Source organism: Protopterus annectens, chromosome 6.part0 (assembly GCF_019279795.1).
Source record: "Protopterus annectens isolate FY-2018-M chromosome 6.part0, PAN1.0, whole genome shotgun sequence".
NCBI classification, from domain to species: Eukaryota; Metazoa; Chordata; order Ceratodontiformes; family Protopteridae; genus Protopterus; species Protopterus annectens.
Genome location: NC_056737.1, coordinates 1,999,316,775 through 1,999,332,024, shown reverse-complemented (window position 1 = coordinate 1,999,332,024; position 15,250 = coordinate 1,999,316,775). Strand labels below are relative to the sequence as shown.

Below are 15,250 nucleotides of genomic sequence, written 5' to 3'. Positions count from 1 at the left end.
CTTTTTTAAAAGTTGTTTGCATGGGGGCAAGCCTATCTGAACCACCAATGAGGGATGCAAGCCCCCTATACCCCCCTGGATTTATATATACCAAGTCCATGTCACACCAACATATAAAGACACAACATCCGCCATTACCAGTATCGTGGACTCATCCGCTTTTAAAATGGCAATGAGATTTTTAAAGTGAAAGGAATCCCTAATAAAGGAGTCACTCCGACATACCAATTTCTGCAGATGTTTATTTGTAAAAATTTCCCCAAAGAGGGCATCACTGCCAGCAAAACCTGTGATTTCCCACAGGGAACTCCGATTGTCAGCAGGTTGAACCCGAAGCTCTATAGTTCTGCCTTCGTCCACCAGTAGGGTAATGCTAATATTGTTGGTACTGTATTCACAACAAGCCTCATGAATCAGCATAAAATATACTGTTCTTTCAAAAATAAAAATGTGCCAGCGGTCTTTAAATAAAACAAATACACTTTTATTAAATAACCGATATACACCTGGTAAGTGCTTTTGTTCCTAATATGGAACTTTTTCAGACCAAGTTAGTATAAAACAACAACCCTATTATAGGTTCATAGGTTCATAGGTAGGTACTAGGCTATTGGCCCTAGGGCCTATATAAGCCTAGCCAAAAAATGTACCCTGGCTTTCGCCACCCAAGAAAATTATTTTCCTGTGCCTCTGTTGAGCAGAGCCACAGAAGTGATCCCTGGGGTGAATTTCCCATTTCCCATCCAGTCATCAAGATTTTTCTTGAAGAGTGCTAATGAGGAGCTCTGTTTGACATTAAATACATTTCATCACAGTCACATGACTCAACATTAATTAATACTTTAATGATTTAACCCTTTCCTTTTCAAAACCACCTTGCAATTTCCCTTTCATTCATACTAGGGAAACTGCACGCATTTAATTCTATCTGTCAGCAATATTCTTTCCAGTTTAATTCATCTTCTGTAATAAACCTAATATTAAAGTTAGAAACGTGATCTGTCACTGAAAACCTAAAACTAACCTTATTAATTTCAGAGCTATGTTTTTGTAGTACATGCTTAGCTAAGCCATTATTGGCTTCTTTGATATCTAGAGCCCTTAAATGCCCATACATCCTTTTATAAAATTGTCTATATGTTCTACCAATATAAAAAGCTTGGCACAGTGTGCACAAAGCAACATACACTACACATTTTGATTTACAATTATATTCATGCCCTAATTTAATATTATAATTTCTAGCCATTATTTTTACTTCTTTTCTTTCAAAAACAAATGGGCAAAACTTACAATTACCACATTTAGTCATTCCTTTAATGTCTTCAGATTTGTGACTCCTAAAATTATTCCTTTGAAAATATTCTTTTAACCTCTTCCCTCTTTTGGTGACAAAAACTGGAACGCTTCCAATAATATTCCATGTCTCAGCAAAATTTAAAAGAAACTTCCAGTTTTTTTCTTTAGTAATCTGCTTAATACCAGCTTCATCTACTGATTTTTGCAATACACAAGCTAAAGCATAATCTTTTTTTTTTTTTAATCATTCCCAGCTGACCTATTATTTAAAGTGCCAGCTTCCCTTATACTTTTCACTTCATTCCTAACCTCCTGTATCAATCTATTTGGTACCCCCCTACTGGAAAACCTCTTTTCTCTTTGTTCACTTTCCATAGTAAAAATAATACATATCCTCTGTTAACTCACTTAATCTTAAAAACTGTCCTTTGACAATATTTCTTTTAAGATTATTATTATGCATGCTACTATAATGTAAATAATTATTACTCTGCAAATCATTTTTTTTATTCTAACCTTTAAATTGTTGGCAGATGTATAAACCATCAAGTCCAAAAAAAATATTTCCCTTTGATTAATTGTATACACAAATTTCAAATAACTAGAAGCACCATTTAAATATATTAAAAATTCCATTAATCTTTCCATACTTCCTTTCCATAATAAAAACAAATCATCTATAAAATGTTTGTAAAAATATAACATATTTATAAAATGCAGAATTATACACAAATTCTTTTTCCTAGCCCATCGTGAAAATATTAGCATAACTAGGGGCCATTACAGCCCCCATAGCTACACCATTTTTTGCCTATAAATTTCATTTTCAAATGTAAAAAAGTTATAACTCAAAATAACATCCAGAATTTCAGTTAACAGCCTAACCTCACCACATGTAAAAAGATTAGATGAAAGCATTTCCCTATTTACCATTTCAAGACCTTCAACATTGGGAATGATGGTATATAAAGACACAACATCCTCCATTACCAATATCATGAAATCATCCACTTTTAAATTTGCAATGAGATTTTTAAAGTGAAATGAATCCCTAATAAAGGAGTCACTCAGACATACCAATTTCTGCAGATTTTTATCTGCAAAAATGGCCATAGACTCTGTTTTATTGTCTTGACTAGCCACTATCGATCTAAACATAGGCGGATTTAGATTTTTATGCACTTTGGGCAGACCAAAAATTCTCCCCAATTTGGGATTCCAAATTCTAAAATAGTCTGCCATTTCTGCAGTAATCAACCCCTCCATCCACCACTCTTCAATACAAGCATCAATCATATTATATGATTTCACCACTTCCTCCCAAGACACCTTCATATAAAATTTTTCATCACTCAACATTTTTTTTTCATACAATAATACTCCATTTCCAATACTAACACAGCATTCCCCGTATCAGTTTTTGTGATATACATTTTTTTATTATCTTTTAACTCAAGTAAAGCATTCCTTTCTGTTGCTGTCAGATTATAACATCTATTTTTAGACTTAGAATCTAGCAAACTTCTTACATCACTTTCACATGTTAAAAGAAAGGCTTCCAATTCAGGTCTTAAACTGGGATTAAATAGAGTAGGCTCCTTAAGCTGCTCCACCTTTAAATTGTCTTTATCATGGAACGAACATTTCAAATTCAACTTTCTAACAAAATCCCTCAAGGCATTAATAGTGTCAATTAAGTCCACCCTATCTGAGGGCACAGAAATTAAACATTTGCTTAAGACCTGTAAATGCTCATTATTCAAATGAAATCTTGACAAATTTACTATTTTATTATTTTTATTATTTCCATATTAGGAACGAAAGCACTTACTAGGTGTATATCGGTTATTTAATAAAAGGTTGTTAGTTTTCTGTTGATGGGATACATTTTTATAAACAGTGTCATTGTCACTGCACAGTGCTGACAAGAGTGATGATTTTACACATTGTTTATGCTGAGATTGTTACTGTTTGCTACATTGTTTATGCTGAGATTGTTACTGTTCGCTACATTGTTTATTCCGAGATTGTTACTGTTTTGCTATTGTTCACAAAAAAGCTGTAAAACAGTGATGTTGAATATCTACGGCAAAAATAATTACCAGCCTTATGAGACTCTAATTAACTTGGTAAGTGCACTCTTGGAACGGTTTCCAAGTTTAACAACAAACTTGCTCTACAGCAGTCAGTTGAAATGTAGACTTTTGTGTTAGCTGCTTAAAATTATTTTATGTATAAATTATAAACTTTTTACCAATTTTATAGATAAGACAAAGTTATAAGAATACTTTTCGATGAAGTTAAGGTAAAAAAAATGTTGAAAGCAATCTGTTATATCTGTGCATTTAATGTAGTAAACACAGTTTTAACCACTTACATGCAGCAAAGACATGTTGCCAACATAAGGAATGTAAAATTCACAATCTATTAAGAACTTGATTTCACTCTGGCATCCAATGCTTTATTATGATAAGATGCAGACTAGTGGCTCATACCTACATATTTCATTTATGATAACAGTGACAATGAAATAAAGAAAGTGATTCATGTCAGAGTGTTGGGTGATTAGCTGTGGAGTATGGCAGTGGATGGTTAACTGATGAGGTCCTGCTTTCTGCTTCCACATTGAAAGTGCAGATGAAAGCATTTGCAAATATGACCAGTAGAGATGGTTGTGATGCAGTTCATCCACCTTTAAGTTATTTATTTATTTGAATAGCTTCCCTATAAACCTTTTATTTTTGCCATATACTCCTCCCAAACAATGAGCATAGAGATTGAGATATATAACAATGTGCTGTAAGCAGTGATAGCATGCACAGCCTAGTATATAGCTTCCCATGTGTCTAAGAGTATGGCCCCAAACATATAAAATGGGTTGAGTAGTACCCAGTGACCTTCTTTGGTGTGTTATGCCCACATCTTCTGATGAAAGCAAATAGACTGTAAGCCCTCCTCAAACAGACTCTTTGGTATATGGATCACTAGTCAAATCCAGACCCTTATGAGAATAGGTGAACACTGGTCCTATATGCCAAAAAGCTTTCATTTTATTACCATTGTTAGACTCATGCTATGAATCATCCAAGACTGAAAAATTGTATTAAGGTTCATAGATAAGTACTAGGCTAGCTACTGTTTTGAGCCATTGTAAACCTATCTAATTTCCCTTGATGAGAATCAGACTCTGTACATCTTGCCTGTGAGGTAAGTACCTTAACAATTATGCCAATCCCCAACTTCTTTACACAATTTTTAATGTGTGTGTGTGTATATATATATATATATATATATATATATATATATATATATATATATATATATTATTATTATTTTTAAATGTAAATGGATTTGAGCTGAAACATTTTATTTATTGCTGTGTCAAAGCAGTAACAAATGGACAACTAAAGTGTATGACTATTTTTTTTCTTTGGTTTGCTTTTTTCAGTTCATGCCCTTTTGAAGTCTTCTTTTAACACTATAGCAATAGAAAAGGAAAAGCTTAAACAGATGGTTTCTGACCAGGAACAAGCAAGTCTCACTTCGCAGATACTGAGTCTTAGGCAATCACTCTCCCAGGTATTCTTTATAACTTTTCATACAATAGTTAAAGATTCACATGGTTATGAATTCCTTCTGCTTTCTACAATAGCCCTAACACACTGTATGTTTCTGTAGGTGTACATGTATCTGTGTACATGTATTTATATACACACATGTATCTGAATATCTATGTACCTACTCTGTTTCTGTAACTATAGCTATCTCCTGCAGTCTGTAAATATGAATGTGTGTGTGTATGTAGATAGACAGATTGATAGATAGTGATATATATATATATATATATATATATATATATATATATATATATATATATATATATATATATATATTACCAGGGGATTTAACTTTGGTCCACACTTTTATAGAAGGGCATTCATTGAAATGAGAGGCATGCATTTTGTTTTAACCAATATATAACGAATTTTTCTCAGTATATAAGGTGCTAAGGCAAATTAATGCTTTCTTTAATAATATAAACAGAAGTGAAACAAATGGCTTTCAGTATGGTTTAAGCAAAAGTCTTCGCTGCTTAGTGTACTTTGCTTCTCATGTCTGACAATCATATACATTAGCCTTTTCCATTTGGAATCTTTCCACAGGTTACACAGTTTTCTAGTAATGTCCTTGGAGGTCTCTACCTAGGTTTCATACTTACATGGTAATTGTTTCATAGGTGAGTACTAGGCAAACTGCCCTTTCAAGCCATTTAAAGCCTAACCAATTATCCCTTTATTTCAAATTACTCTTACCCAATTCCAAGGTCTATATTTTAACAATAATCCATGACTGGGTGTGGGTAAGGCAGGATTTACCCATGGCTGGTTGTTGTTGTTGTTGTTGTTTGTCTTTCGGCTTTTCCCGGTAAGGGGTCACCACAGCGGAACTCCGGTCCGCTAATGATTGGCAGTGGATTTTTTTTTTACGAAACGCCGAGTTGCCAGCTCAACGCCCAACCTTCATCGAAGGCATGCCCATTTACGCACACATGTCTTTCGAACGCTACCCAACTACAGGGAGGACATGCAGACTCCACACAGAAGGCATTCCCAAGCCCAGCTGAGAATCGAACGGGAGAACCTCTTGCTGTGAGGTAACAACACTACCGCCATGCCACATGCTGATGGTGATCGATAATGAAGGTGAAGCCCAAGTGATTAAGCAAAGCATACCATGGATAAATCCTGCCTTACTCACATGTGGAAGGGGATAATTACTATTGCACAATGATATTATTTAACAAAAAAAATCTTCTCTTTTCTAAGTGATGCCATTGTATAAAAGGACTTTAGTGCTCTTCCTCCAATTTCTGGTAGTCTGGGGCATGCAAGATAGGCAGTGCACATCCTCCAAGTCTGTTGTTGTTTTGGGGAACAGAACAAAAAATATGAGACAAAATCAGCGAGGTTCAGCAAAATCAGAGGCAGTTGAGAGGTATGTGTTTTTGTAAAATTTAAATAGTTTAGAATGTTAAAACTGTACTTGTTTAATTGTCTGTGATTTTGCAAAACATCCATAATTTTGTCTCATATTTTGTATTTTTCATCATTAGATTTCTGGCTGTGGAGTAAATGTATGAGAATCAGAGTCAGTAAATAATGCCAGGGTTTAAAGTTACATATTTATTAATTTTCAGGAAGAGTATTTTGAAGAAAAAACGTTGTTATTTATGTAAATTATAAGAACTAGAGAGGCAGAGGCAGCAGATTGTTTTTACATGCCAGTGTTATTCTGGAGATGTGGTATAGTGTACAGAAGCAATGGAGGAAGACATCATGCCTATTACATTGTTGGCTCTAACTTTTGAGTCTGTTCAGAATTCTTGCATTGGTGTTGTGCTGCAGGAAGAACTTGTTTTTGACACTGGTGATGTTTTGGGTCTATATTATTTCAGCAAATGCTTAAAATAGTGAATGCTGTTTAACCGACCCAATAAAGTCAAAATCCTTAAATCCCAAACACACAGAACAGCGATTTTCTTACCAGGGAAAAAAATTGCTGCTCCGTATAAAAAAAAAATACAAACAAAAAATAAAGTGGGGGGGGGGGCTTTGCCCCCCACACTCACCACCTACTTAAGTATACCAACTCCGGGATCGTACTACAGTGGAGGAAATGACAAATTCCTGAACATGGCCCAGTAATTTTTTTTCCATGGGAAAAAAAATTACTGTTCCATGTGTTCAGGATTTAGGGATTTTGACTTTATTGGATTGATTAAACAGTGTTCACTATTTTAAGCTTTCACTGAAATAATACAGACCCAATGTTTTGCTGTAAAAATATTAAGCCAATCAAGTATGTTTTGCCAATTACTTCTCAACTGGTCAGACATTTGGAGAACGTCCCGAGTTTTCCTCATATTTTGTTTCACACTCCATAAAATATGGTATTGTTTTTCTGTTGAATATATCTCAATAGAAAACCTAGCCACTGAAGGACAGTTTAGTGGCTAGACATTTTTCTTTTGAAATATGCTCAGTTTACAATGAGTATGCTAATTGGGCTGTCCAATCTGAGTGCTTGTTTAAGTAGTAAACACCATTTATTGTATAATGACATATACACATATGATAGTAATTAGTTCTGGGTGAAATAGTGATTACTTCTAGGGTAATACCACTGAGTGCTTATAGGGGCCATATTGGAGGAAAGAGCAGTGTCCTTTGGAGTCTTTACCCAGGATTCACACTTCTCTTACTCACTTTCTTAATTTCCATTTCTTTGTTTTTCAGAAACATTTCTTTCATTTTCTTCTCCAGGTTCGTGTGACTCGTTTTGATAACCTACAATGAGGATTTGGCCATTAAGGATATCTTTAAGTCAGCAAACTTTTCTTGTGGTAGACTCATAATATATACCTTGTTGTTGTGTCTTTTGGCTTTTCCCGGTTAGGGGTCGCCACAGCAGAACTCCGGTCCGCTAATGATTGGCAGTAGACTTTTACGTGCCGAGTTGCCAGCTCTGACGTACAACCTTCAACGAAGGTACACCCATTCACGCATGTCTCCACACAGAAGACGCTCTAGCTGAGAATCGAACAGGTCAACGTCATACTGTGAGGCGACAATGCTACCACAATTTTGTTAATTCCTTTACTTTAGGTTTCTCCTAGCAGACAGTGCAAAAGCAGCTTTTCACTCTGAATCGTCTCAGGGCAATTGCAGTGATACTGACTGGGATTTTCTTGGACTTCACTGAATTATCTGCCCACTTGCTTGCAGACTGACCTGAATTAGAGTTGCTTTGAACACTGTCTACGTATGGAATTTCTTCCATTAGAGAAAATGTAGCTTGCTGTTCCATATTCCCAGGGTTGCTCACCTGGATTTCAGTTTTATTAGGTTGCTCTATTTGCTGTCACTTATTTACTCAAAAAACTCAAACTCATAGACATTTTATTGTCATTTAGGAAACACAAGTTCTATCTAAACAAAATTTCGAGTGTCAGCTCTTTTATAGGAGAAAACAAGTACAAAAGGACAAACATGATAGGTATTAAAAATAAATAATAACTATAGTACAAAAGTAAATGTCTGGGTAGCTGATGCACATGCTTGCACACTATTTGTATGCACTGGACAACACTGACTACTAGACGATTAACACATGAAAAGAAAAGTACACTAGACACAGAGATGAGATTGGGTGATGGAACTGCACTTGCATGAGAATATATTAATTTTAGTATGTAATAAATAAATAGAATTACTGTATGGAAAAAGGAAAAGAATGAGATCATAACAATCCGTTATAGTTTTCATACATCCAAAGTTATGTCTGCATTAATGAGTCTTATTGCAGTTGGATAAAAACTGTTCATTAGTCTGGAGGTCCTGCAGCGGATACTCCGTAGCCTTCTAGCAGATGCAAGTTTATTGAACCAAACATACGCTGGATGAGAAGTGTCACTCAGTATTTTGAGGGCCTCTTTTCACATCTCATTTCAAGAGCTCTCGTAGAGTAGGAAGACTAGTGCCCACAATCTTTTCTTCTGTTCTTATTATTCTTTGCAGCTTCTTCCTTTTAGCCATTGTGCTGTTTCTGAACAATACAGTGCAGTTGCTGGTGATAATGCTCTCAGTGGCTCCTCTGTAGATGGTATTTAGAGCATTCATAGAGAGCTTTGCTTTTCTCAGCCTTCTTAGGAAGTGTAGTCACTTGTGGGCTTTTTTTAATTAGCTGGCCTGTATTTGTACTGCAAGAAAGATCCTCTGATATATGTACCCTCAGGAACTTTGTAGTTTGGACTCTCTCCACTTCATCACCATTGATCTTGAGGGCCAGGAGCATTTCAGATCTCTTTCTGAAGTCAATAATGATTCATTTTGTTTTATTGATGTTCAGGTCCAAATTGTTGTTATTGCACCATTCATTCAGGGAGTTGACCTCATTCCTATAACCACTCTTGTCATCACCACTTATGAGTCCCACCACTGTGGTGTCATCTGCAAATTTGATAATGTGGTTGTTGCTAGCTTTCACAGAGCAATCATTGGTAAGGACTGTGAACAGTAGAGGACTCAGGACACAACCCTGGGGTACTCCAGTGTTGATTGTAATATTCCCTGAAGTGTTGTTACCAGCACAGGTCCTTTGTGGTCTTTCAGTCAGGAAATCGAGGATCCAGTTACACAGCCCTTTATTTATGCCAAGGTCGATTAGCTTTTCTATAAGTTGCATTGAAATCAGCATATTGAATCTTGAGCTGAAATTTATGAACAACTTGGCATAGTTTTGTTTCTCTTCAGGATGCTCCAATGTAAGGTGAAGTGCCACCGAAATGGCATCAGCAGTTGATCTGTGTACCTGGTAGGCAAATTGCAGCGGGTCAAAGGTTTGAGATAGTACTGTAGTCAAATGCCTTTTAACCAGTATTTGAATGCATTTCATTACATTTGATGTAACGGCCTTTGGTCTATAATCATTTAGGCAGGTGGGGTTGGCTTTTTTGGGCAGAGGGATTATGTTAGTAACTTTAAAGCATGTTGGTACTTTTTCCTGTGGTACTGAAGATGTCCTTCAGGACTATGTCTAGTTGGTCTGCACAGCCTTTCAATTCTTTCCACAGAATGTTATTAGGACCAGCAGCCTTCCTGGGGTTCACTTTCCTCATCTGGTTCCCTACATCCACAGCACTGAAATTGAGTACTGCCTCCTTTTGGTCCTTCAGAATCTTTACAGCCCCCAGGTTGGTTTTCTCCTCAAACCTGCCATAAAATGTGTTTAGACTGTCCAGAAATTCAGTGCTATCATTGCACTGAGCTGACTTGGTCTTGTAGTCAGTTAGCCATTGAATACCAGACCACAGGTTTCTTGAGTCTTTCTCATCCTCGAAGCATCCTTGTATCCTATTTCCATACTCCCTCTTGGCCTCCTTGATACCCTTTTTTAGATTAGCCCTTGCCACACTTAGACCCTTCTTATCCTTTGCCCTGAAAGCAGTGTTTCTTGCCCTCACCAACTCGTACACTTTGCTGTTTAGCCATGGTTTTTGGTTGGCTCTTACTTTAATATTGTTGATGTTCACTACATCCTCCATGCATTTGGATATATAACCCATAGTTGTCTCAGTATATTCATCTATGTTCACCAGATTGTTCACCATGGCTGCCTCCCTGAAGACATCCCAGTTTGTGATATCAAAGAAGTCCCCGAGACTTTCCATGGCTCCTTCATGCCAGACCCTGATTTGTTTCACAGTGGGTGTATCTCGGATTAAGAGAGATTTGTAAGCTGCTATTAGTTTTATAGAGATGTGATCAGAGCCACCCAGGTTTGGTTTTTGTACAACTCTGTATGCCCCTTTTATGTTAGTGTAAGCCTTGTCCAGAGTATTTGCTCTCCTTGTGGGAAAATCCACAATTTGGAAGTAATTGGGTAGCACCTCCCGGAGATCTGCTTTGCTGAAGTCACCAGCTATCATAAATGCACTCTGAATTCTTGCATTGCAGCTCACAAGTATTATGCAGTATATTCAGTGCTTCAGTGATGTTAGCACTCTGTGGTATATATACAGCTGCTACATAGAAACATTTAGTTCTCTGGGCACATAAAGAGGTCTGTATTTCAGTATCAGAAATTCCACATTTACACAGCAATGTTCATTAACAATGTTACAATTTTTGCACCAGCTATCATTCACAAAAATGCACACTTCACCTCCTTTGCTTTTCCACACAGAGCCAGGTTCCTATCCACTCTGAACAAAATGAAACCATCCAGGCCTACAGCACTGTCACTAATCCTGTTATTTAGCCAAGTCTCTGTAAAGATTAACAGACAGGAATTTCCTCACCTTGCTTGTGGTGTTGAGCTCTAGCCTGAGAAAGTCCATCTTGTTGTCTAATCAGCATACATTTGCTAACAGAATTGAGGGAACTGCAGGCCTGTCAGGGTTTGTTTTCAATTCAGTTCAGGATGTTTAGGAACTTCATGGTAAGACTCCTCTAAGATGTGATGCCAGTCACCACATGCCATCTAGAGCATGCCTTCATCATCAGCTGCCATTGTCTGTTCTCTCTCTTGAGTCTAGGGTAGCAGAGGTTATCTGTGACATCAGTGGAATGAATTCAGACTCCTGTTTTCTCATCTTTACCTTTTCACTCTGCATTTCATACTCTAGTATGGCATAGCCTAAGGCTTCTGCAGTTCCTGAATGCTTTACTCTGTTTCCTACTTTGTCACATGAGAAGGCAGTGCACACTTTTATCATTTTGTTTCAAAAACTGCATCTCAGTCACTGCCTCACCTAGTTTTCTTTCACAGAAAGATTTTCATATTCTTATTGCAAGATAGTAAAGTAACCAACATTCTTTGAGCTTTTGTTCTTTTCAACCTGTTTATGTGTGCAATTTGTAAACCTGAAGGTGTTTCTGGGAAGAACATACACTCATCTTTTTTCCCTATACTTTTCCTAACATAATGCATTTTCTACCTTTTAACATTTCTTCTCCTTGCACTGCCCCACATGCTTTTAATATCTCTTTTTTGTACAGGTGATACTGGATCCAAACGTACAGCAGCATATAACTGTGGTAAAAAGGAATACCTTATTGCCGCTGTTACTGCTGTTGGTGTCAGAAAAACAAAAATACCTGAGCAGATTCCAGTGAAGCACCTAATGCCCTTTGATACTCGATGTGAGATCCATTTTTCTAACACTTCCCTATCTACAAACCCTTCCCACAACCCTCTTCATAAGGCGGTCAAGCTTATACCTCCCTGCACCTTTAACCAAAATTCTGTTGCTCTATTGCTCCTCAAAATCCATGACATAAAGGCATTCCCATGTGTTTGCAAATTGGATCTGATGGCCTTTTCTGTAAATTTGTGCATACTTGTAACATTTTGATAAGCAGGCCCTTTTTAACATTGTAAAGGATTATCTGAAAGTAAGTTCTTTGTCTGTTGAGAGCCATCTGTAATTGTACCTGTTTCCAAGTTTGATTCAAAAGGCCAAGCTTATTCCTTTAGACCTACATCACTGTTGTCTCATCTTTCCAAACTTGCAGAGAAAATTTGTTCCTACGAAATAATGTAATATCTGAAACATTTTGTTCTCCTTTTTAAAGGACACTACATTTCTATTTATATTCCCTTCTTTTTTGACTAAATTTACTCTGACAAGGAATCAGAAAAGTCACTGATGTATTTAAATAAAAAATTAAATGCACCCTGGCCGCCTCATCTGGAGCTTAAAAATACAACTTTGTTTAAATCTGAGAAGAATATAAGAAGAGGTGATATAGAAAAACAGCTTGCCATTTCGATAGAGAAAGTAAAGAATAGATCAGTTACTGGTAGGAGGTGTGGACAAAAATTTTGAATTCAAATGGTTCCAATAAAGGATATGTATTTTTTTACTATTTATGCGCCTTTCATTGAAAAATTACATTCTGTTTTAAGAAAATATTGGCACTTTGCGGTGGTGCAGTGGTTAACATTGTCACCTCACAGCAAGAGGTTACCCAGTTCAATTCTCAGCTGGAGTTCCTTCTGTGCGGAGTCTGCATTTCTTCCCTGTGGTTAAGTGAGTTTTAAAGACATGCAGGTAGGTGTGTGTGTGAAGGCTGGGTGCTGGGCTGGCAACCTGACACAGTAAAAAACACCACTGCTGATCAATCTGCGGACCAGTGATCTGCTGTGGTGACCCCTAACTGGGAAAAGCAGAAAGGCATTGCTATTGGCACATTGTGACTTTGGATGAAATTTTACATAATTTGGTCTTAAAAATCTTTTACCAGTTAGTGCAGAAGTTAAGGTTGTCAGCCGTAGTCCCTGTGGTATAGGGTTTGATTCCCTCATCCCTTGTTTGCCTACTGTGTTATCTTGAGCAACTTACTTAACAAGACATTGCTCCTGAAAAGGGATGGTGTGTCTGGTGGGTCTACTTGGTTAACAAATAGGTATTATTATTACCATAATTCATTGAGTATCGCAGATTGCTTATTTCATCCTGGGCCATTATGAGGTTGCAACATGAATAATAAGTGCAAAGGCTGTTCAACTTGTACATATATGCTAAAAGATTCTAACTTTATGATTAATTAACATCATTTTCTTGCCTTGATACACACCCCTATTGGACATTTTGTGCCCATCATAAAGCCCAGCAGCCCTGGGTCAATAAGCTACTGGCCCGCCGGTGTCCAATTACCCAGCATGTGTTACCTGGGATAATGCTGTTGAGTGAAAGCTGGACATAAAACCAATCAACCTGCCAAAAATGAACAGTGCAGCAAAGCTACTTGCTTTGGGGTCCAGAGTCTACTTCTCAGAAGGAGAAACTAGAAGTAGTGAGGGAGAGGCTTCAGAAGTCAGTGAGGGGTTCATTAGAATAAGTGATAGACTCATGGCAATCAGACTTTAATTTAAGGCTAGAGCAGTAGAGCAGGATTGTGATAGGGAAGTAAAGAGTATTCTGACAGTGACTGAAAGGCCTACCACATAAAGTAGGACAACATGACTTGGTCATGATAATGGTGACCTGAATGCACATATCGGGACAGACAGACCAGGACAGGATATAAAGACTGCCTTGGTCCACATGGGTGGGGCAACAGGAATTAAGAAGGAGAGCCCATTCTAGATTTCTGTCTAGCAAATGGCTTGATGGTGGCCAATACATGGTTCAGTACGAGAGAGAGAGAGAGATAGAGAGAGAGTCACACGATCATATACAAGAGTGGCCAACATGCAACTTGAGTAGATTTTCTTCTAGTAAGAAAAGGGCACTGGGGTAGAATCAGCAATTGCAAAGTCATCCCCAGTGAAACAGTCATCCTACAGCATAAAACAGTGGTTACCACAATCAGCTGCAAGCAGTGGTCAGGGATGTCTCTAAGGTCAACAGAGAATAGGCTTGGAAGTTGACTGGAGAGAAAACGCAAGAGTTCAAGAAACTACTCAGGCCTGTAGCACCTCAAGAAGAAGAGGAAATAGGTGGAGTTGAAGAAGTATGACAATGCCTCAGTTCAGCACATGTGAGGACTGTAGAACAGGTAAGTGGCTGAGCCAGATATGGAAATAAGGTACATAAAAAGTTGGTGGTGGAATGCAGAAGTCTAGGAAGTCATCAAAAGAAAGAAGTGTAGGAAAAACTGGTTAGTGGAAAAGATGGACCAGGCTAAGAAGAGATACTGGTTGGCTAACAAAGAGGCTAAGAGAGGAGTGGCAATAGTGAAGAACAAGGCATCAGAGGCTCTCTACCAGCTTCTGGAATGTGATTCTGTAGATGGCACAGAGAAAGTCTATCAGCTTATAAAGCATAGACAGAAACATAAAGAAGTTAGTCAGACACTCTTCATAAGGGATACCAGTAAAACTTTCTCACCAGCCCAGAGGAAATCAAAGGCAAATGGAAGGAGTACTTTCAGTTGCTTCTGAATGAAGAAAACCCCCGCAGAAGTTGCACTGCCCCAGACACAGCCTATGATGAAAGAAGACAAGGAGTCCACCCTAGAAGTAAGAACTACATTAAGTTAAATGAAGTCAGGGAAAGCAGCAGATTCAATTGAGGTTACAGCAGATATGATCAAGATGCTGTGTGGGATAGGGGATAAATGGCTCCTGAGAGTACTCATAGCAGTATGGAGAAAAGGGCATATCCCTGCTGACTGGAAAATAAGCATACTAGTGCCAGTGAACAAGAACAAAGGAGACATCTCCAACTGTGGGTGTCAAACTCTTGTCACACTGCATGAAGGTTCGGGAGAGGCAGATTTATAAATAAATATGCAGAATAGTATAAAGTAAGATGTGAGATGAGCAGTTTAGATTCAGATCAGGATGCAGCACAACCAAACCAATCTTTGCAATGAGACAGATAGTTGAGAAGAAGCTAGTTTTCTTCTAATCATAGCTGCTCGAAGAGCTGCCAGTTTGTACA

General features: G+C 37.6%; 1 protein-coding gene across 2 annotated transcripts in view; it reads left to right on the top strand.

The window, feature by feature from the left end:
- The window catches only part of OSBPL6 (oxysterol binding protein like 6), a 1,023,860-nt gene that overhangs the window by 564,449 nt on the left and 444,161 nt on the right, over positions 1-15,250 (top strand). For both annotated transcript variants that reach the window (XM_044075314.1, XM_044075313.1), the window contains one exon: positions 4,748-4,878. In XM_044075314.1, the coding sequence (XP_043931249.1) occupies positions 4,748-4,878 (131 nt within the window). The remainder of the gene's footprint in view (positions 1-4,747; positions 4,879-15,250) is intronic.